The following is a 22,399-nucleotide window of genomic DNA, read 5'->3' as shown; positions in this document are numbered from 1 at the left end:
AGGGCAGGAAAACAGAAGCTCCTACAGGCCTTTTTTTTGGAGGAAGACAAGACAGTTCTTTACTTTTCAGAGAAGGTGGTGGTGCGTAATTTTGTTTTGTTTTGTTTTGTTTTTGAGCCTCCCTGAAGCTACAAATATTTTTCCTTGAGTCTGTCTGAGTGGCTTAGAGAAAATGCATGACTTAACTTAGTATTTAAATGTGTAGTTAAATTTCAAAAGTTACCCATTTGAAAGTTAAAAGTTAAAGTTAGTAAAGTAAAGTTAAAAAATCACTATTTTAGGCTCAGTATTTGGTTGGGTTGTTTTTTTTTCAGACAGACGCCTAGTCCTACATGTTGTGTTCAAGTCCCATGGGAAATTTGAAAATACAACGATAATTTCTGTTATTACAGTTTCAGGCAATTATATAGGCCTATGGTGTAATTTTGGCAATATTTTCCCTAATAAGAGGCAGTAAAATACAAAATCGGCCATTTAAAGTTGTATCTCCCTCCCCTAAGCCCAAATAAAAACATTTGTCTCCCCCCAGTGCTTGAAAAAAAAATCTCCCCCTTTTTTGCTTTTGTATTTTGTATTCTTTGTAGCCTATTTGTTCCTCGGTTTCATGTAAGCATCTTTCAGTAATTTGTATTCTTTATGTTGTATTTGTTTTTAATTTGCATTTCATGTAAAGCATTTTTAGTACTTAGAATAGCAATATAGCAATACGTCCTATCTATTATTATTATTGTTTTTATTTCTCCATCGTCTGCACTGCCACAAATTACGAACGGACCCTAAACCAAGTCTCCTACTTCCTTCATCTGAATCGCGTTGCTAGGAAACAGCTGGGGCTGAATGTACTTTTTGTCAGGGTGTCCCTCTAATAGCAGGGACACTCGAAGAAACACCAACTTTTAACTGCAAAATATTATTTTTCGGAACACACTAATATATATTGTTTTGAATTCCATGATAATACAAAAATAGACGACATACGCTATAATGTAACAGCTTTTACGTCATTATTTTGCTTTTCATCCTGCAGACCCGCCCGCTCGGTGCGCCACGAAACTTAAATGAAACGTCCACTGCCCACTACCAGGTTTGGGGGGCGGAGTCAAACAGCTGGATACTCTGGAGTGTCTCGTGGCTGCGATGGAACGAGACCGACTGCGTGTAAGCGCGAGCCTCCCCCCTCTGTGATTCAAAGCGTGACCGGCTAACGGGACCTCAGTTGATCAGGGAAGAAAAAATAGGCTTTGATGCAAAAATAAGGCTTCATCGTATCCCGAGAGTCCAGTGTGGAATAGTCTGTGGTTTACCGGAGGTGTGGAGGACAGATCGGCGTACTCAAAGTTCCCAAAAAACAAAAACTTGCAAGCGCAGAAGGTGAGTAGTCACCGATTTGCTTTTGATGGTCGTCGCTTCTGCTAAGCTAGAAACGTGAAGGTGAGCAGCTGTTGTGCCATGAGAGGGGATGGAGATTAGCAAACGTTGACCAGACGTCAGCTGTAAAAAAAAAAAAAAAAAACCGACTAAAACGATGTTATGTGTATTCTCATCCGTATTAGTTGAAGTTCCCTAAAACAACGTTTTTTAAAGGCTAGGTGGAGATGTTTTGTCCAACATATAACAAATAATGAGGGAATAAAACAAGAATAAACAACAAAATGATCAGTAAACGTATAGTTACAGCAAATTCTTGAAAAAATGTTATTATTATTACATGTCCGAAAAGGATAAGTAATAATGGTAATAATCATAGTAATAACTGCAGTCCAAAGTGCTCAACAAGACAAGATCAGATGAAAATGAACAGTAATAATAAAAGGAAAGAAATTAAGGCAAATATAGCTACAGCAAAACTAAAACTTGTTTTTGCTTGTTTAAATAAACAAACAAAAACAATTTGGTTACAGTCTAGAAGCATACACTTATATGGTCCTTAGTCTTTTCTCTAACTCAAATAATGAACTCAGTGTTTATCATATATAGGCTACACATAAATAGTTACCTTAATGTGTTTCATAACTTAAATATTTACTTTAGTGTAAGTCAGATATTATTTAAATACTTATCTTACTGTTTATGCTATTTAAACACAACGCATGTCCCAACACTCACTTTAACAAGACTGAATACAAGATAAGTAAAACATCATATGGCTCCACAATCTTGAATCAAACTTGAACAAAAACACAACACCAAAGCTTCACAAAAGCAGTATGTGTTGAATTGAGTTCAGTAATGCAACCCCTATACACCCATTTTGTACATTAGATTACTGTTAGCATCACATAATGTTTATTCAGCGGTATATAGGTTTTAAGGTATAACGTGGTATGAAAATTGATGGTTATCATTTGCTTATCTACGGTACTGAAAAAAAATGAAATCAGACTCAAAATCTCTCCTTTGTTTTATATATTTTCTACAGGGAAACTTTTGGGAGCAAAAGCCTTTGCTTGATTAAAACACCCTGTCCATTGTCTTTCATTTAAGGGTCATTGTAACTGATAATAAAATTGTGTAATGCTGCACACTGTCGTACTGTGAAACCGCAGTTTTTCTGAGACGGTTATTATACTGTGAGATTCTCATAATGTTGCCACCCAAATACAGGTTCTTCCTTTTTTACTTAAAGTGGCAGGGCTTGATGATGATTGCTCTCTGATCAGTAGATGATTGATCCTGAACTAACTTACGTCCCTCCTCCTGTCATTTACCAGCCAAAGGACACATCTGTCCTTGTCGGTGTCCCATCTACTGTCCTCCATTCTTAAGAAGATGAATCACTTGGCGGCAATGCAGATGTCAGTGACACTCATTTAAATGTTAGTGCGACTTGAGCAGATATCGCTCGGCTGGCCGAAGAGGAAAAAGAGGAAAGGGGCTGCTCAAGGTGCTGGAAGATGTCTCTGTGGATGATACTGCCCGTTAGCCTCCCAGTTCTGACCATCACTGGGATATGGGTTGTGTAAGTATTACATTTGTTTGGCAGTGTAAAAAAAGTCCATGTTTTAAGATCAAAACCTCTTTGAGTCAGCTGAGACTGAAATGGTTTCTAAAACTTGCTGTTACTTTGGTTTTGTTACTGTTATTTACATCAAGGATGATGCATTGCATATGATGTGAGAGCAATAATATGATTTTGTGGTTCAGAAGTAAGGCTTCCTGCTTCTACAAAAACGGTCCGCGAAAGTGAAAGAAACGTTTATTTCCATGGAAACGTGTCAATTCTGTTTTTGTTAGTCACAAGATTCTTCAGAAATGAATTTGGCCTTCTTTTTCTTTTTTTTGGCCCCTTTCATTTTGAATGTAACCAGATACAAAGAAAGCGCCTTATCCCTGGCAGTTTATAACATACTGATGAACAATAGCAACATATAATCTGCACATAACAGTGTATCCACATGTAGTAGTGTGATTATGGCACTCTATATAAGCCATTTACTGCTTACTAGAACCATAAAAACTGATTTCACACTCACATACACACACACACACACACACAGACAGACAGACAGACGCTTGTTCTGTTTACATAGCCATTGACCAATTACTTCCACATTTCACATTCATTTTGCACAATGAACAAAACTGCATAGTAAGAACTTTTACATCTAAATTATATCCTTATTAAATATCACAGTGTACATAACTCCCCCCAGAAATATAATAGCGTTAATGATATTTTTCTCACATAGAATACATGTATGGATATCTAGTCCATATTCCATCTGTTGTTTATGTTGAAGCAAAAACCTCTTGATACCTCAGCCTCTGTTGCCTCCAGGAGGGCAGTACTGCATATTTACCCTGAATTCCTGGGAGCCATGGCGATTGCATGCGGATTAAATCTCTCCAGGAAAGATCTGGGATTATCACCCCTCTTTTAAAAGAGAGACGTGCAGGTTCGCAGTGTATCTTAATTATCTGCAGTACGGCATCTGAGCAGATGTACTGGAGAGAAAGAGATTACCTCCTGGTTATGTTTTGCCTGACAGCTCTCTTCTCTGCTCTGTTATAACTTTGGGAGGAGGAATGCTAACCCCAAGGGGAGAGAGACAGATGGCCCAAATCCAGATTGTCACAGCCTGCATCGATGATGAGTTGTGTGGGGAATACACAGTCTAATAAGATGCCAAAGCTTAGACCTTGCTCACCAATTAGTGTTCGTGAACGTAGCTGCTTCACAATCCAATCAGGAATGTGTATTCAGGTGTACAGGGAAAAGATGTTGCTTCAGGCCTTTACTGAGTCTGAGAATATGCTGGGGACAACAAGTGCCAGTGGTGTACATTGGCGTTTGTTTCTAAGGCGGAAAGCTGATCGGAGTTTCGTTGCCAAATGCTGCAGACTGTCACTTGCTTTAAAATCATTTCCTTCCTGTTACCTTGACAAGGGCGCCTTGTTTCTAAGAGCAGTCAAGGGTCCTTTTCCAGACAAGAGGAATGTCAAAGGATGTGACATGTTGCGTAACTCTCTCTTTCACTGCGGGCGAGTGGGTGGGAGTAAGGTAAATATTGGAAGGCGGTAACAGAGAGCGTAAGCAGAACTTTTACTCAGCATCTGGTGGCCAGTGTACGAAAGGTCTGTGCTGAGGCAGAGGAAGGTTGTGCCCACCCAAGAGTCTTGGCTTTGATTCATTTGCTGACCTTTTGTAAGTTAAGCAATGTGTTTGGAACATCAGTGTGGCTCCACTATACCCCGTACACAGCATTTCTTGGCATTTAGATTTGAAAATTGTATTAAGCATATATTTTGCTTCCAGTTTTAAAATACTTTGCATTTTAGGCACTGTCGCAACCAGCCAGAGAGGCAAGAGGGGGCTAGTCTATACTGCCAGAATTCATTCATAGTTTATGCATCACACCCTTTCCTGTGGTTTCTGATATGTTGTTTTTGCACAGCTTTTGGGAATTTGCATGCTTCTGTGAAAGTCCTTGTTCAATCCTAAATAAGAAAAACATGGTCTGTTCCACCTATATATTGCTCACAGGCATGCAATTACACTTTACAACCACTGCTGAGCTTTGATAGAGGTCTAATTATGTAAACAAGCCTATTATTACTCGGCCTCCTCCGAGCACAGAATGCAGTAGTTTAGTTTCACATACGGCTAAAAAAGACCACTCTATTTAGAAATGTCCCAGAGCTGCACTGCTGTTGCTGGAGCTTTGGAAGCTGACCAAATGTAAAAAAAAGTACATCCAAAGTTATGGAAAATGTAACAACTTCAGCGGGCAGCAGTTTCTTTTCCTGTATTTTTCAAATGGAGTCTCTCGGTAACCCTCTACAGTTGATGTAAGCTTCTTTTGTTTTTGTCAAGTTGGTGTCATTGTATTGGAGCTCTGGCAGCTTTCCACCTCACGGCCATATTCCACTCACACCAGTGGGTTTGCTCTCTGCATTATGCAACAGCAGTGCTCTTTACATGTCTGCCATCTGGCTTATATGGCTTTGACATGGTGATTCATTTTGCCTAATGGCAACCAATAACCAGCCATCCAAATGTTGCCACCCTGTACAGCAGTCAGTCAATACCAGACATGCATTTTACCAATCACACTAAGAAAATGAAGAAACCAGTCGCAAAAATAAAGACATCCCAACTGAATTCTGATCCCTGCTCGCTCACATTTGAGACTCATAAAGATAAGCAAAATGGGCCACAAATAGATAATCCAACATGTTGATTATCTTAACTGCAATTGATCCTCTTGGATTGTCTTACAGTGTATCTGAATTAAGTGCTGACATTGGCTTTCATAGTAATGATTGTTGTTTAATTTGCCTTATTGTATGAAGCCTTTTCTAGTATTTTGATCTCTCTTAGTGTACAGTGCAATGCAAACATTAAATTGCATGATACCACAAAACTGAATACTAACGCTTTTATTGATCACAAGCATCTGTTGATTTAATGGGTGATAGGGAATTAGAATGGGGCAGTGTAAGTATTGTCTGACCTGACCTTTTGACCCCACCTTCAACCAGGGGGTCAGTGGCGGGTCTTCCTATAGGTGACAAAAGCAGTCACCTAGGGTGCAATCCAGTGGGATGCACCAAAATTGGCTTCCTGGCGCCTGAAACTGTGCAGCTTTGGTATGAAATGTATTAGATTATTATATTATATGGACAAGTGTGTCTGTGCTGCATGTTAGTGTCTTCTAGGTAGCAGGTGTGTGTGCATGTCTGTGTCCGTGTGTCTTTATGATATGTCTCTGACTATCAGCCCTTGGAAACATTGGTAATTGGTACTTAACCTCCTAACGAACTAAGACTGCTCTACAAATCAGAACAAATAGCCTCTGTGTCGGACTCTCTGCGTCAGACTCTGACTGTGTGTCTTTTTATCTTTTTCTGGCAGTTAAAGATATTGATTTGATCAGTGTATACTATGTATGTGTTTGTGTGAATAACAAGGAAATAACATGCCAATTGCTTTTCCTTACAGAGCTTCCCTTTGCACTCTGAGATGCAGAAATAGTAAAATGATCGTGCATAATTTGCATATTGTTATTCTAGTTTTTACATTTTAAAGCACAGTTTGGCATATGTTTACATCTTCATACTGATCAGTGCAACCGGTCCTTTCATTGTCAGTGTCAATCGCATTATACACACAGAACTATTATTTATGTCCAGTTTTTAAATGTTAAGTTCAGTTGTGGACTGTGAAGTGAACTATAAAATGAGCATCAATGAGTTTGCAGAATACAGTGTCTATCTTTTGATCCTCTGGCCAATGATCTCTCTGTGGAAGTGGCCGGTCAGTGACCGGACTAGATAAACACTTCTGTTTGATTTCAGCAAAAATCAAACCAGTCTGACCAATACAAACCAGTCTTTTCTCTCTTTGGCCCCCTGTGACCCAATAGAGTGATAAGAAACAGTCAAATATCAGGTGGCCTCATCTTTCTGGTTAAACAAACAGGTACAACACAGTACTCGGTCAGACTGGCAGGACATGAACCTATGACATTTTTTGTACTAAAAGTACAGCTGAAGTCGCTGAGGTGGCCAACTGAAAACCAACACTGTACAAAGGAGCTAACTGCACTACAAATCTGACATAATATAATTTGTCAAGACATGATAGACGACTTTAGGCCTGTGCTACAAACAAATTATACTTGTTTCACTTTCTACTAAGTACGCCAACCCTGATGTCTCGCCATCTGAGTCAGTTTATTTTGGGTGGCAGCTTGCGTCACAGTATTATTAGGATATTGCATTTGTTCAGACACTGCTTTTACTGTTTGGTGCTTGAAAAAATATTTTTTTTATTCTGATTTATTACCAATCAAGTCACTTTGGATGATACTGTAATCAAAAAAAGCTCACAATATACCAAAATTGCCTTTTTTGTTTTGGCTAATCATACTATCTCTCTTTTAGGTACGCCATGGCCCTGTACAATCAACATGTCTGCCCTGTGGATAACTGGTATGTTGCTTCTTAATCTAGCTTCAGTTTTGCTTCATCATACCTCTGTGGGTCCCACTCACAAAATCATGCCTAGCATTTTAGTAAATTATCATTGTCAGTGTCTTTCTTCCCACTTTATTTCTCTTATTTCTCAAATAGCTCCATTTGTACATTATGGGATACATAATGGGATTATTTCCTACACACCTAAATCGGCTTACACAAACCTAAAGACTGCAGTGCGTTAACATGGATGTAAACTGTGATTTAACATTCACTATTATTCTCAATTCATGCACCGTCAGTGAGTAACAGACTATTCCTTTGGACCCTGGGTTTGTTTCAGACAAGCTGACATTAGAGCTACTATGTGATGACACAGCGGGTCTCTGCCACTTTGTCTCAGCAACCCTAAAGCAAAAAAAAGCCTGGTTGTGACCTCACAACATGCCACTCAAACACAAAAATGTAATTTCTGTTAGGGCTGGGTATTGTATAAAAAATGATTATACCAGTACCCTTAAAGTACTTGTTTGACTTAATTTGATACCCATCATGTGAATAGAAGCTTCAGTTGTGTAAAATGCCACCGACATATTCAAGTGGCCTTTCGAGCCGTGATTGAGCCAAAGCAAGGGCTTGCCTGTTGCTATGAAAACAGGTTAAAGGTTGGCAAATAGAGCACTGCGAGCCATTTTTCCAGCAAGTAACACGTCACTTAGCCTGTTCGCTGATGCATAGAGCAGGTTTGGATGTCATCATTGGGAAAAACTGAAACAATCTGATGTTTGCACCATGTCCAAGTAAAGTGTGAGAATACATTATATTAAAATATTCATATTAAAAATCACAAATATGTCTGGGGTTTGTTTTGGTTTTGAATCAAATTTTGTCCGTTGGCAATTTCCCAGCAGGACAGAAGTTGTACTAATTTTGCTACCCCTTAAAATAAATGTGATTTTGCTCCATATTTGCGTCTTTTAACAATAACTTAACATTTTCTTTGTGTGTGCACATTTGTGACTACATATTTGATGTTCCAGGTTGTACAACCAGTCATGTGAAGAGGATCTGTATTTGCAGAGTGGGCCGACCTTGTGCTGCACGCTAGACAACGTACCCCTCATCAGGTCAGTGAGAGACTCCCCAACTAAACCCAACCCTACCTCTCTGTCTCTCTTCTCTGTCTCTTTCTGTCTCCTTGTTTCTAGTTTCTGTCTGGCGATTAAAAACAGGAACACTGTCCCATTGTTTTACACGACCCCTGTCGACACATTGTTGATAAAAAAGCGAGTCAGCTTGAAAGAGACGGTTCTCAGGAGTTTCTGTGTGTGTGTGTGTGTGTGTGTGTGTGTGTGTGTGTGTGTGTGCATTCTGAAAATAACTCTGGGCTGAAATATCCTGCCTGCCACCGTGGCAGTTCAGAGGCAAGGCATGGGTCTGCACTTAACCATGTAAACACACACACAGCGAGGCGTCGGCTTACGTTCGAGAGGAAATCAAGATACTCCCACTCTTTTGTTTACCTTTTTGTCCCACTGAGCTTTCAACATCAAAGGCTAGTTGCTGAGTTTGTTTAAAAACTGGAGAAACCGTTATAAAACACAAAAAATTCACTGCTTATGCAATAAGCATGATTATGTAACTAGAAATATTAAGTAGCCCTCAAACTATATGTGCAACCGTAGATTAACAGAGAAACTGAACAATGTTTAAATGTTGCAAAGTGTATCTTCACTAATGCAGTGCTGTTGCAGATATATCATATGCTGTTTTAGTCAGTGAGCTAAAATTAAACTAAGTCAAAATGAATCTAAAATCTGACTAAATTTAAATAACCATCCATCAAAACACTAAATACGCCAAAGAATTGCTTGAAAATCACAAGTGCAAGAGTTAGCTTACTGAATTTTATAATATCATCTGAAGAAGTTGTGTGTGTGTGTGTGTGTGTGTGTGTTACTGCAGTCAGCTGAGAAAGCTTTGGCTTTGCAGGCAGCCGGAGTTCAGGCACAGACAGCTTGTGTTGACTGTCTCCTGCCTTCCCTCCTACAAACATTTGCCATTCCTAGAGGAGAGTATGCAGTAGGTGAAAAGTCACAGGCTTGATGATGGGATGTGAGGAAGTGTGGTTTTCTCTCCCTCCTTCCGTACTGCATGAGTAGAAATGCATCCCTAACAACATGCCATATGTCAGAGTGCACAATGTGGGAGGGGGAATTAGTGTTCCTGTGTAGGCTGATTTACAGCATTTCTCTGATTTATTTCTGTGTACGCTTTCTTGCAGTAAATGCGGAACTCTTCCTCCTGAGAGCTGCTTTTTCAGCCTTATCTGCAGCACAGGCTCATTCATGGGTAAGATATCATGTGCATACACACACATCTACCAAGCTACAACTAATTGTTGATTTTTTAATTGTCCATTAGTCTGCGGATTACTATTTAAAATAATCATTTTGTCAACAAAATATCAGAAGATAGTGAAAAATGCCAAAGTGGCATCTTCAATTTGCTTTTTTGCCGACTAATAGTCCAAAGATATTCAGGTTACTGTTATGTAAAACTGAAATAAAAGAAATTCAGAGACCGACGTTATGTCTTTTTTTCTTTAATTCAAATTATTAATTAACTATCACAATAGTTGCTGACAACTAACAGTCTTGCTAACAGATCAGTGATGCTTAAAGTGGGATCTGTGAGAAGTTTTCATATTCATGGGTTGCAGTGGTATTACGTTACACCAAAGACCACAGTATAGAAATTGAGTTATCGTACTGTGCACATTTACTTATCTGTGGTATCAACTGAAAAAAGGAGAATCTCGAAAGGAGAAGCTCAGCTGCACATACGCATCTCTTGTTCGCCTCAACTGCTCATGAGACATTTTTACAAATACCTTCATCTTAAGAAATGGTTTCAAGTTTTGATTATATTAAAGCCATTGTTAGATGACTAATCTAAAAACCTATTGGTAAGTTTACTACATGTCTAATATCTTCCCAAAACAATTCTCTTGCGTTGCTCTTTCATATTACTGAAAAATTGATCAGATTATTCCAAGGGACAAACATGGGGGGTCCCAAGTATATTCTGCGTTTTATAAGGGGTCTTTGGTTTTAAGAAAAAAAATCAAAATTTATGCTAAGTAATATGGGAATAATTAAATTTTTTTAACTGCTGAATAAAAGCGGAAATACTTTCCTTTCAGTAGAGATTCATTTGAATAAAATTTGGTCCTCAAACTCCAGCAGCAGGAGAGATCAGTTTCATTTGTAGTTCTTAGATGTGGTTGCTTTGAACAACTCTTTTGCTTGTGTTAAAGCTGCAGAGTAACTTAAGTTTTGCAGCCTTCAGAAAAACATTGGTCCTGTGCAAAAATTACAACCACACTGACCAAGAGCCAGTGAAAACCTTGCATGTGGTCATTTAGATTGAAAGGGGAGGCAGAAAGGACAACAAATTTTGCTTCAAAGTGGTTTCAAGTTTGAATTATGCAGAAATGCAAAAGAACACACACATGATGAGTGTGTATTTTTGTAGGTACAAGAATAACATGCATGATATAAAAGGAAGTGAATGAGCTCCCATGTGCTGGCCTGTGTGTTTTTTGTGAGTCTACACGTGCTGTTCCCTGTGTTAACTGGCGGGTCTGACTACCGTGATCGAGTTAATGTTTCCCAGCTGTGGCTTAGACATGTTCTCTGTGTGTGTGTGCATGGATATAAAGCCGGGGAGAGGTCCCCTTTGCCTTTGTTTGTCAACTCATAGGGAGTGTCCATGTGTCTTGCAGCTATTTAAGGCCTGTCTGTCTGTCTGATTGGCTGAATCTGGACCATTGCTTCATACATTTGAGAGGGAGTCAGAAAATCCACCCATGATAAGACAATGATCATTGTAGATCTAAAATTAGCTGTATACTGCTGCATGTTGTTGACATTCAAATTACAGCTCTGCTCTTTGCCTTTGACAAGAATATAAGAGCCTTTCTATGTGTATGTGTGTATTTATGTATATGGAGTGAGACCACATATACACTAGTATACTGGTCTTATGAGTTCCTGTAGGAACCAGACTGTTGCATCAAAGTGTGAAAGTCTGTTCAGGCAGCAGTGAAAGTTTGAGCAGCACGTTAGTCAACCATGAGCCCTGAATCACAGTAGGTCAAACTGTCAGTCTCATGTAAGAGAAGGAGAGTTAGGCTGAGCACTCTGCACTGTCATCATACTGTCAAAGGGAAACTACACCCATTTTCAAAATGCCCTTCTGTCTAAGATAGTCCAGAAATAGTAGTAAGCATGAACAACCAACTCCCAAATCCAAAACGTAGAGTGATAAAGCTCAAATTTGTGATGTCAGAGGGTATTAAGTGGAAATGCTGATGTTATAGATGATACTAGCCCCTTTTATACTGTCTGTTTAAGGCGGGAATATGTGCCGTTATACCGACTCAGCGCTCTGTATAAAAGGTATGTTCGCAGAATTGAGGGATAAAGTTGTCTCTCCTTTGAGGCGGCAAGGGAGGTAGAAACAGCACAGATACGGCCTCTTTGTAAAAAGCTGGCAGGACGGGACCCTCTGTGTGAGGGGTTAGACAACATGTTATGCAAAAGATTTAAAAAGCAGCTAGCAGCAGTTAGCAGCTGTAAAACAGCCACTGTTATTGCCGTATTATGCCATTGTCATCGCTTATAAATTGTTGCAGACGCGAATGTTATATGTCATACTAGAGGCTGATGCTGTTGTGTTAAACATTACGCCTCTTTTGCTCTTGGTATGCTGGAATGCTATCTAAAATCACATAGTTGAGCAGAAGTATGCCGCAGATGTCAGGTTCTGTGTAAAAAATGTACTATGGCATAAAAAGGGACTTTGTGGCGGCCCTATGGTGTGATCTCTGTGTAAACGGGCTGCTGAGAGCATCCAGGAGAATGTTCTGACTGAGTGTAACTGAGATCACTACAACAGAATAAAGCTCATCTGGGTCCGTAAAATCAGGCTCTCATTCATCATCTATGAGCAGCTCTAGATTTTATTACATCACAAGTTTGAGACTTTGAGACTGGTTTCTGGCTTTAGAGAGAGAAACTCATGTTCACAAATACTGATTGAACTTTCCCAGGCCAAGCAAATAACATACTGGAATTCTCAATTTAGGTGGTGTTTCCCTTCAAGAAAACAAAAACGCAGACAAATCAAATGAGAAAAACTTATGTGGCAACAAAACAATGTAGCTGCCAAACAATGTGGCATCCCAGAGTTTAAAGCCAAACAAAAACAACACAATATTTCAGATTTCCTGTCTCCACTGTTGGCTCCATTGCTCAACCAAGATGACAGTTCACGTCTGACTCGGTTTCTAGTTAATGGTGTTTACCTACAGAGCTATCCTGGGCCATTACTCCTCTGGTGATGGTCTGGTTCAGAATTAACTCCACAGTAGAGCTGTGTACTGGTAAACACTACACGAATTAAATTAGATTGCATGTTACATCTTACTTGGAACAGAACAACCATGACAGTAGAGTCATAAACAGGATGATTTTTTTACATTAAAATACAACAAGAGATCAAAGGATTAGTAGATCAATTGATTAGTTGATCAATAGAAAATTATTCTGCAAACATTTTGATAATTGGGTATATTATTTTTTTTTAAACATAAAAAAATCACTTCTTCCAGCCTCTCAGCTGAAAATATTTGTTGTTTTGTTGTTTTTCATGATAGTAAACTGAATATTTTGGGGTTGTCAGGCTCTCTATTGGACAAACTATGTTATGGAGACACTGTTTTGTTATTTATCTGTTACTTATCTGCAGTAAGCTACGTGTCGGCTGATGTATTGGTCTAGCTCTAAACTGGATCACATAAATAATAAAATCAAACTGCACCTGTTGTTTACATAAAGAAATCTGATCTGTTCTTCTCCTGCAAAACATACGCTGTAGATTGCAACACATCCTCTAAAACTGACTTCAAGCGCACTTGTTCCCCGTCCATCAGTTTTATGAGTCTATCGCTGACAAGCAGTGGTGAAATGTAACTCAGTACATTTACTCAAGTACTGTACTTAAGTATAATTTTGAGGTACTACTTGAGTATTTCAATTTCATGCTGTTTAACACTTACACTCCACTTCATCTTAGAGGGAAATATTGTACTTTTTACTCCGCTACACTTATTTGACAATTCTAGTTACTTTGAAGATTCAAATGAATAATAAAAAATGTAATAAACTATGATCTTATAATGAAATATTATATACCAAGATAAATGTTTAAGAGAAAAATTAGCTCCACCTTTTTAATAATTGTAATCCATAAGGATTCTGAATTGGGCCATTCTGCATGAGTATCTTTACTTTAGGTCCTTAAAGAATAATTCAATGCTAACACTTTTGTACTTTTACTTGAATGTAAGAGTTTCACTTTTAACAGAGTATTTCTACATGGTAGTTTTGCTACTTTTACTTGAGCGCACAATATGTACTTTTTTGGGGTTCTCTCAGTCAAAACAATAACAGAAGACAGAGCAATACCATTGTTGCAGTCAGTTTTTCCTGGATAGGAAGATTCCCGCAGTGTTAATTGTTGAGGTTATTTCGCCAAGAAAAAACAGCAGAAAAAAGCAGTAAAAACACTGAAAAAAAGCAGTTACTGTTAAAAATAAGTGTTTCTCTGATGCTGTTTGTCACAGCAGGGGTTAAAGTTGAGCTGCTGTTAATGTTTGCTTAGCTTATTTCTCTGGTAACTTACGATCCAAACGTCCAATGACTAAAATATGTCTTAAGTGTCTTAAAAAAATGTGGCTTAAAACTGGATTTAAAAAAAATCAATTTATGGAAAGGCAGACAACGCTGGTGCATGCACAAGGGGGATCTGACATCACTGATAGGTGATGGCGACCAAATGACATGGACCATGTCCTCCATTAAAGCCACAGATTTCTCAGGGTTTAAACATTGTTGGAAACATTTCGATGCGCAAAAGTTATTATATTGTTATATCTTTAAGTAAAAGGTCTTCCTCCACTGCAGATATGCATGTTATGTCACAGCTTCCTGTCTGAATCACGTTTCCCCGTTTAATCTGCCAGCATAGTACGTTATAAATAGTGGTTGCAGTATTTGTGACAGCAGGGAATTGCTGCATTTACTCCGGTTTGAATAGACTTGTGACCACCTCTGTAGGTGCTTTCAGTGCTTCAATTTGTTTCAGTTCTGATTAGTCTGAACATGTTAATACCTGTTGTAAAGGAACTTATTATGGCTCTACAAAAGTAGGTTAAGTCTATGTGGCATGTAGCTATACAACGGGCTATTGTAAATAATCAGTGCTTAGCTTTTTAGCCTCTTGATTTATGTCTTACTTTGTGCCTGCTACAGTTGGCTCAGGGGTTCACTTCTATCTGGGATATCACAGACCCGATGAACTGTATATTGGCTCATAGTACTTCTCATTTTTATCCCAGTTCCCACCTCTCTGCTAGAGTACACACACAATGTTTCAAAGACAATGCTTGTATTCTTTCTCAGCATACCTCCTGTGGGAGAGAATGCAGCGGGGTGTTTGGGTTGAAACAGAGCTCCTTGTAGGGACAGCAGGGTTTATTTAACTGCGAGGTGTGGTGTGGCTGATGTGACTTTCGTGGGAATATGCACTTACACTGTGGGTATGTGCACTAGTTTATGTGTTGCAAAATCAAGCCTGTGCTTGTGACAGCAGGTTGTACGTAATAGTGTGTGCACATTGGTGCAAGGTAATTTTTATGAAAGAGTGACATTTAGCCGAGACTTCCTCCTCAGGGCGTGTTGAGTTTAGAGGAAAGGAGTAAGATTCAGAGAAGGCTTCTGTGTGGAAGTTGACCAAAGCTGGGACAGTGTTATGGACACTGGCATTATGTAAATTTATTCCTATTGTTGAGCTGTCAGACAACAGCTTGTCCTGACCGTGTGAAGCTAAATGGAGGTCAGGCATTCTGCTTACTCATCACACGTGCAGTCTTTACGCTGCAGTAACCTGTGACCACTAAGCATGGCACGTATCCTCTAAGAAATACGCCAGAACACAGTGCATACAAACTTGTCTTTCACAAAATAAAAGTGAAACATGAAGGATTTCCTCATAAGAGTAATGGAGGGAAAAGTTATTCTACGTCTTTAACAGTCAAGCAGGCTTACATAATGTAAAAGCAACTGCTAAATGCCAGCAAGTTCAAACATGCTCATTTGTAATGATGAAAATGTCATTATGTTGAAAAAGGGGAAAATCCACAGCCAGACAGTCTGCAGCAGAGAGACCAAGATACTATAATCTAATGAAATAAACTGCAGCTGACTTTCCTCTCCATTCAGCAACACAGTGTGTTCTCCATTTTAAAAGACAGAGTAGGAAAAAACAAAGACAAGATTGTTTCCGAGCCTGGAGACACTGCTGTTTGTCTTTCCGTGATCGTAACTGAAATCTCTTTGCCAAAATAGTTTTAGTGCTGAGGGAACAGAGAGACACAAGAACAGTCACTCACAAGGTCGTCTTGAGCATCTGAACAAAAGCTGATATTTATAAACATTTTTATAACATTATGTAATGTTTTTTATTGCGTAAGCTTTAGATAGATTACCTGTCTTCATTACAGCTCCAGCATTGCTTATCTCCATGTGGAAATGTTTATTTGTATGGTCCCTGTTAAATAAACATATAGATAAAATATATATATTTATATGATAAATCAACCCAGTCTCACTCCCAACTTGTCAAATACTGATGTGTGGTCAGTCACATCATCACAAAAGCACCTAGGCACCCTATAGTGGTGGTATAAGACTTACCGGGCAGCAGCATTTTTTGACGTTCTAGGCAACTACCGTAAAGAACAAGAAGGTCTGTATAGGGTGGGTTGGAGGAAGAGTCAAACAATCCCTGGACTTTCAAATGGGAGTGTGCCGTTTGTGTCCCACGTGAAACCAAAAGTCAGTCAAGTTATTTAAATATCAACGTAGTGTGCTAGTAGTGTCGCATACCGTGCAAGTTGATTATTATATTAAATGTTATTATTTTAATCCAAACTGTGATTTTTTCTCTAAACCTAACCATATGTTGTTGTTGCCTAAATATAAAGAAGTAAGCCTAAAAACAACCTGTCTACAAGTTTATTCTGAGAAGAGACTGCATGCATTTAACGACCAGAAACTGCATTTCATGCAAAAATGCATGTTTATTTAACAAGCTTAAATTGACACGCCGTCCAAAACTGACATAGGAGGGCTACCTAGCAAGTGGGATTTTGACATGTTGGGCCATTGAATAGGCGACAGTATTTGATGAGTCGGGAGTGAGAAAGTGCTGGATAAATTGGGCTGCGTGTCAATTTTTTTCTATCTTGATTCATTACAAATTTCACTGATTTATTTACATTCTGTGTTTTGTGAGAAATTCATGAGCAAAATTTGCTTACATCAAAATTAATCCTATATTTTAAAAAAAAATCAATGTTAAAATATAATTTAACAATAACAGAGAAAAAGACTGAAAAGCTTTTTACATTTTAGAAAGACTTACTAGAAACTAGTTAAGTTTATGTTGTATTAAAAAATGAAAAGTATATTCCCTTCATTATTTTAGCAGTTGGTAAAAGAAAGTCATGAACTTAACGTTTTTGTACTAACAGCAGATTACAAAAAACATCTCAATATTTTACATTTAACACATTGAGACGCTGGCTAAGGGCCAGAGAGGCTGCAGCATATCCAAACCCTGACTAGCTGAGACAAAGGTTGACATTGTAAGTCCTGCACTGACGTTTTTCTTTCCTCTCTGTGACCACGGTTTCCATTTTTATTCTGTTTAGGCAGCACAGACCATCCTAAAGCCTGTCTCTTACACAGATGGTGACAGATTTAAGACAACAGTTTAGTCTCTGAGACAATGTATGGGCTTCAGGTCAAGACATGAGGGGCTCCTTGTCCCCTGTAATTCTCTCAGCCTCCTTCCACTCGCTTTCACCAAGCCCAGTCAGCCCTCGTCAAGCACCAGCCGTGAGGAGTTAACAAAGAGAAACCAAGCGGGGGTCAGTTCCTCAGTGCACCAACAATACCTCCAGTCACAGCCCATTAGCACATCAGCAGTCATCTGTCCCATATACTGTACTTCGCTTTCCTTTGCTTTTTAATCTTATGCAAGACTTGGACCAACCCCCACCCATTTAACGCTCCCAATTTCCCGCCATTTCCTGCCTCTCATATTCCCACTTGTTAGGCAGAGAAATTCAACTTAGAGATTTTTTTTAATCAGCTTCCAGGAAAGTAGTGTGTTTTTTGGCTAAGTGAGGTATGCGAGTGTTTGAATTAAATTGAAGCCAGGCACTGTGATATAATAACACACAATGCCAACAGTGTGCAGGGTGGTTTCCCAGAATCATGATACCTTTTTTTCCTTTCATACTGTTACAGTGATTTTAATGTGTTGTTAATCTGCTGCCACTGCCATCAAAACCATCAATAACTGACTCACCTTCTCTTGCTCTGTGTCTCTTGTGCTGTAGTTATGGTGATTGTGCTGCTCCGCTACGCCCATGTCATTGAGAAGCACCAAAATTGTGTTCTCAACACAGCGAGTCTCTCCACAGGCTGGATCTGTGCCGCTGGACTCATCATGGTGGGCAACTTTCAGGTACGGTTGATCCAGTTTACCTCTATGATACAGAGATAAAAAAAATGCAATGACAAAATTTACATTAAAACATGAAAGAGATGTAACATGTAAGAGCAGCAAATTAATATGATTTAACAAGGGAAATAGAAATAGGTAAAAGTATCTCAAGTGGCACAGTGAGAGACCCCGATTATGACTGTAAACCATCAAGGTGAAATATAGAACTTGTCTATGACAAACTGTTAAACAGAAATAGATCTGCAGCTATCAGTTGATTAATCAGTCAGCTGAGCGACAGAAAAGTGATCTGCAGCTATTTTGATAACTTATTTAGTGCAATTTTTCAGGCAAAAATTTGCAGTTTCTTCAATGTGAGGATTTGTTGTTTTTTTTGTTTTAGATCATATTTGATTTGATTTCACTTCACAATCACTTTCACATAAATACAAAACATTTAATCAAACAAAAAACTGTACTACAAAATTAATGCACTGCAAGAAATTAATAATTCCTTTTACATTCAGTGTTCGACCCAGGTACACCAAGACTAAAAGGTTGACATGCTGAGATACTCTTTTACTTGAATATTTTTGAGTTTTGCACTGTTATTAATCAAGAAAATAATCGCCAGAATTATCGCTAATGAAAGCAACTGTTTGTTGCAGCCCAAAACAGAACTGCAAGTCATATTAGTGTTTCAGTGTTTCTCAATATTGAGGCCTTTGATCATGACTAATTTTTTTTGGTTTTGCTCTGTCTCTTCACACACACATTAAGGTTTGATAAGTTCGGTCTTGCCTTCACAGACACGGTCCTGCGCTGCTTTTTCTGGTAGTTAAAGTGAGGAAACCTAACTGGATTCCTTTCCTGTAGATATTGGTTCTTTGGAAACGAATTTCTTCAAGTTTAAATATTTGGAGCCCTGGCTGGATGCCTAGACTGCTTTTGTGTGTGTGTGTGTGTGTGTGTGTGTGTGTGTGTTTGTGTGTGTGTGTGTGTGTGTGTGTGTGTGTGTGTGTGTGTACGCGAGTGCATGCGTGAGAGAGCAGTTACGGGAAGCTTTAATGAGACATCTTTGGAATTTTTGTAAAAAAATTTGGGAGGACTTCAGAGATAACAGACAGTATGTTGTCTGATGAAAGGCTGGATACATCTGTGAAATGTTGTTACCATTTTGTCCTTCAAAAATTAAAACATTGTTAAATAATTAACAGTTGATGGAAAATAATGGGAGAGAGACAAGTAGGGAGAGGACATGTGACTTATGTGGCACACATCCCGGCCTTTCTGACAACCAAAGTGTCTCTTTAGTTTTTGATACTAATATTAAAATATACACAGCCGTAAAAGTTTCTATTTTGCATGAAAACATGTTGCATTATAAAGTCGAATAATGTTTCCTGTTGTCATTGTTGTATCATTCTCAGCATGTTTTCACTAGAAATCTATCGATTTTTCAATTTTAAAAGCTTTCGGGCCCTTTGGATAAATTGGATGCTTTGATATGTTTAACACTTGACCCTTTGTCCTCTTGAATAGTCTCCCTTTTATTTGCTTATGATTCGTTGGTTTAAGTTGATTTGGTAATTTAAGAGATTATACGATATCTGAACGTGAGTGTAGAGAGGATGGGGCTGTGCTAATTATGTATGTCAGGTCTGTTAGAGAAGATAAGAAAACTCAACTTCATATTTTCTGCGGGTGACAGTTTTCTGTGTATAGCAACAGTCTGTCTGTCTTCATCTAAAATTGATGAAATGAGAGAATATTCATTCATTCAAGTGTTCTTTGTCAAAGAAAAAAATCGAGTAAGCCTGCCCGCGTGTCACTAATGTTATTATAACAGGATATTTACTCTCGGAAATGGGCGTGCTGTTCTGTTCGGAAGCAGCGGCACTCGTGCATAGAATATCAAATACATGGCAAGTTTAAGCCCATGTTGCATACAGAGATGTTTCAGCACAATGCTGATATTTCCACACATGAAATGATAATTTTCCAGACGTCACAAGCAGCACTGTTGTCATCTTTCTTCATGAAATGAAGCCATGCTTTGGACTGTTTCTTCCTCTCTGCCATGACTCCCTCTTGTTGCATGTTTACAGCAGTGTAGATACAAGTTTCATGTCATTGTTTTGCAATGCACAACTTTCAGAAAAGCATGCCGGCATCGATAAAAGACAGTGTTAAGCTTGGTGGCATACGATTCATATGGATTGAACTGTTTGGAGTTGGTTCTTAACTGAAACCAGTTCTCGATTCCCATCCCTAGATGTGATATCATAGTTTAACAATTTAAGTCAGAAGTCCACCGTTTGCTGAGAAGGGAGAGTCGTCTTACAGGAGCGTGTGTGCACACGTGTGCAGGTTGTCTTCACCTTCTTCCCGCTTCTCCTTTAGAGCCTCTGCGCTGCAGAACTGGGAGGAATTTTATGGGAAGAGCCAGGGGGAAGTGAGTCATCAAGTCTGGCCATGCGTGGAGAGGAGCTGGGCAGACAGGGTGTGTGTAGCAGAGGCCCCATCTATAACCAATCACAGGCCTGACCGTAGCCGCCCACTCAAAGACATCGCATCTCTTATAGCCGGGGACATTCCAGTGGGATGGAAATAGAGATGTCATTGATGGTGAATAAACTGTTTGAACCACATGACAGAAAAAAAAAAATCTGCTCTCAACACAGACCCAAAACATATGGCGGCAGCATCCTCGGGCAAACGCTACGAACACGTTGGAATCAGAGGAGAAAACAGCAGCCAAAATCTGACAGAGAGATCGCTCGTCAGATCAAAGCGAGTGAAAGCACTAGAAACAACACAACACATGGCAACATACGGAGCGATGGCAACTGCTTCGGTTTGGAGCTGTGTGTTATGTAAGGCTTTGGCAGAGCAGCTGTGGTGTGGCCACTGGGGCTTTTCCTGTCGGGTGGTCTGATGGTTTGGGCAGAAAAGCACGTAAAATAGATGATGGAAAAGAACATCATGGCCACAGAGAGGTCCACGAGAGTGACACGGTGGGTTGAAAGCTGCCTTCAGGAGGAGGAGAGAAAGACAGAGGAGCAGAGAAGACGGATGGACAGCTCATCCTGAACGCTCTTTTACAGATGACGCCTGCTGTCAGCAGGGTCTTGTTGGCTTTTTGATGTTGTTCCACCTGCATTCAGAGGGAGTCCTGTCAGTATCAAACATTATTGATATCTGACTGATAATGTCACTCCGGACGAAGACATTTCAACAGTGTGATACATGAAATCTGGGTGTCTCCACTCCGATTTAGTTTTGGTATTTTCTTTGCTTGCTCTTTTTTTCTCTCTCTTTTTCTTTCTTCTTTATCCTTCTGTTTATATGTTGGTTGGGGGCTAAACGGGGGGAGATCAATACCGCTGTAATGTCTGTGTGGTGAAAATGAAGCCACTGCCAGCAGCTGTTAGTTTAGCTTAGACTAGAAATGGGGAAACAGCTGGCTCTGACCAAACAAACAAAATCTTTGAAGTAGTACCTCTGAAACTCATTAATTACATTATCCTGTCATTATCATGTCACCTCGGCAAGACGCTTGATAAGTTGCAGACCATTGCCTGTCGCTGTGTTTCTAGTGGTTTTCTAGCCAACAAAAACTTTTTGCTGTCGTGTAGCGCCTCAAAAACAGGGTGTTTTAAGCTAAAACATGATCATTTTTAACCATAACAAAGTGTTTTTTTGTGCCTAAACCTAACCACAGGTTAACCACAGCATAGTTGATATGAAAAGAAACATAAAGTTTAAACGTGTCTGCTGCATAATAACAAACAAGTGTAATGTATCTGTGCTTTTCAAAAACCTTTTGCAGTAGGTAGTGCTGGGGACATTTTTTTGTTACAGGTTTTGGCAGCCGTGTGTTACAGCAGGTGTGTAAACAGTTGGTTAATTTAGTTACACTTTGTCTCATTTGGTTACATTTTCAGAGAGGAAAACTAAAGCTGTCAGAAAGCTGGATGTCAGTTGGGCTCACACCCCTCCTCCACCTGCACACTTCAAACTTTCTGTATCACCGTAATACACAAAATACTCAAAATGCAGCACAAACCACTAGTATTAACTTTTGGTGGTTTACCAATGAGGCATACACATATTCCCCTCACAGCACACACTGACATGGACGAGGCTGCAGAGGATCATGTGTAAAGAATGTCTGTGAGGGATAACTTTTTACAGAAATTTGGTACCAATATTTAGAAAATACCACAGATGTAGGCACACACACTCTGTTGATTTTTAGCTGCAAAACATTTCAGCAGTGTCAGATGAAGGCAGATGCTCCGAGATGTGTAGTTTCTGATGAACACATGTAGGCGTA

The 22,399-nt window shown here is 39.2% G+C and overlaps 1 protein-coding gene across 1 annotated transcript in view; it reads left to right on the top strand.

The window, feature by feature from the left end:
• The first annotated feature begins 1,127 nt into the window (after positions 1–1,127).
• The window catches only part of LOC121954419 (transmembrane protein 150A), a 30,762-nt gene continuing 9,490 nt past the window's right edge, over positions 1,128–22,399 (top strand). Inside the window, exons 1-6 of the mRNA XM_042501906.2 lie at positions 1,128–1,371; positions 2,712–2,959; positions 7,387–7,434; positions 8,460–8,546; positions 9,704–9,771; positions 17,954–18,081. Of these exons, the coding sequence (XP_042357840.1) occupies positions 2,895–2,959; positions 7,387–7,434; positions 8,460–8,546; positions 9,704–9,771; positions 17,954–18,081 (396 nt within the window). The 5' untranslated portion in view covers positions 1,128–1,371; positions 2,712–2,894. The remainder of the gene's footprint in view (positions 1,372–2,711; positions 2,960–7,386; positions 7,435–8,459; positions 8,547–9,703; positions 9,772–17,953; positions 18,082–22,399) is intronic.

The sequence above is a fragment of the Plectropomus leopardus genome, chromosome 13 (genome assembly GCF_026936395.1).
Source record: "Plectropomus leopardus strain MGB_pleo_1.0 chromosome 13, ASM2693639v1, whole genome shotgun sequence".
Taxonomy (NCBI): Eukaryota; Metazoa; Chordata; class Actinopteri; order Perciformes; family Serranidae; genus Plectropomus; species Plectropomus leopardus.
This window is presented reverse-complemented; position numbering and strand designations above follow the sequence as displayed.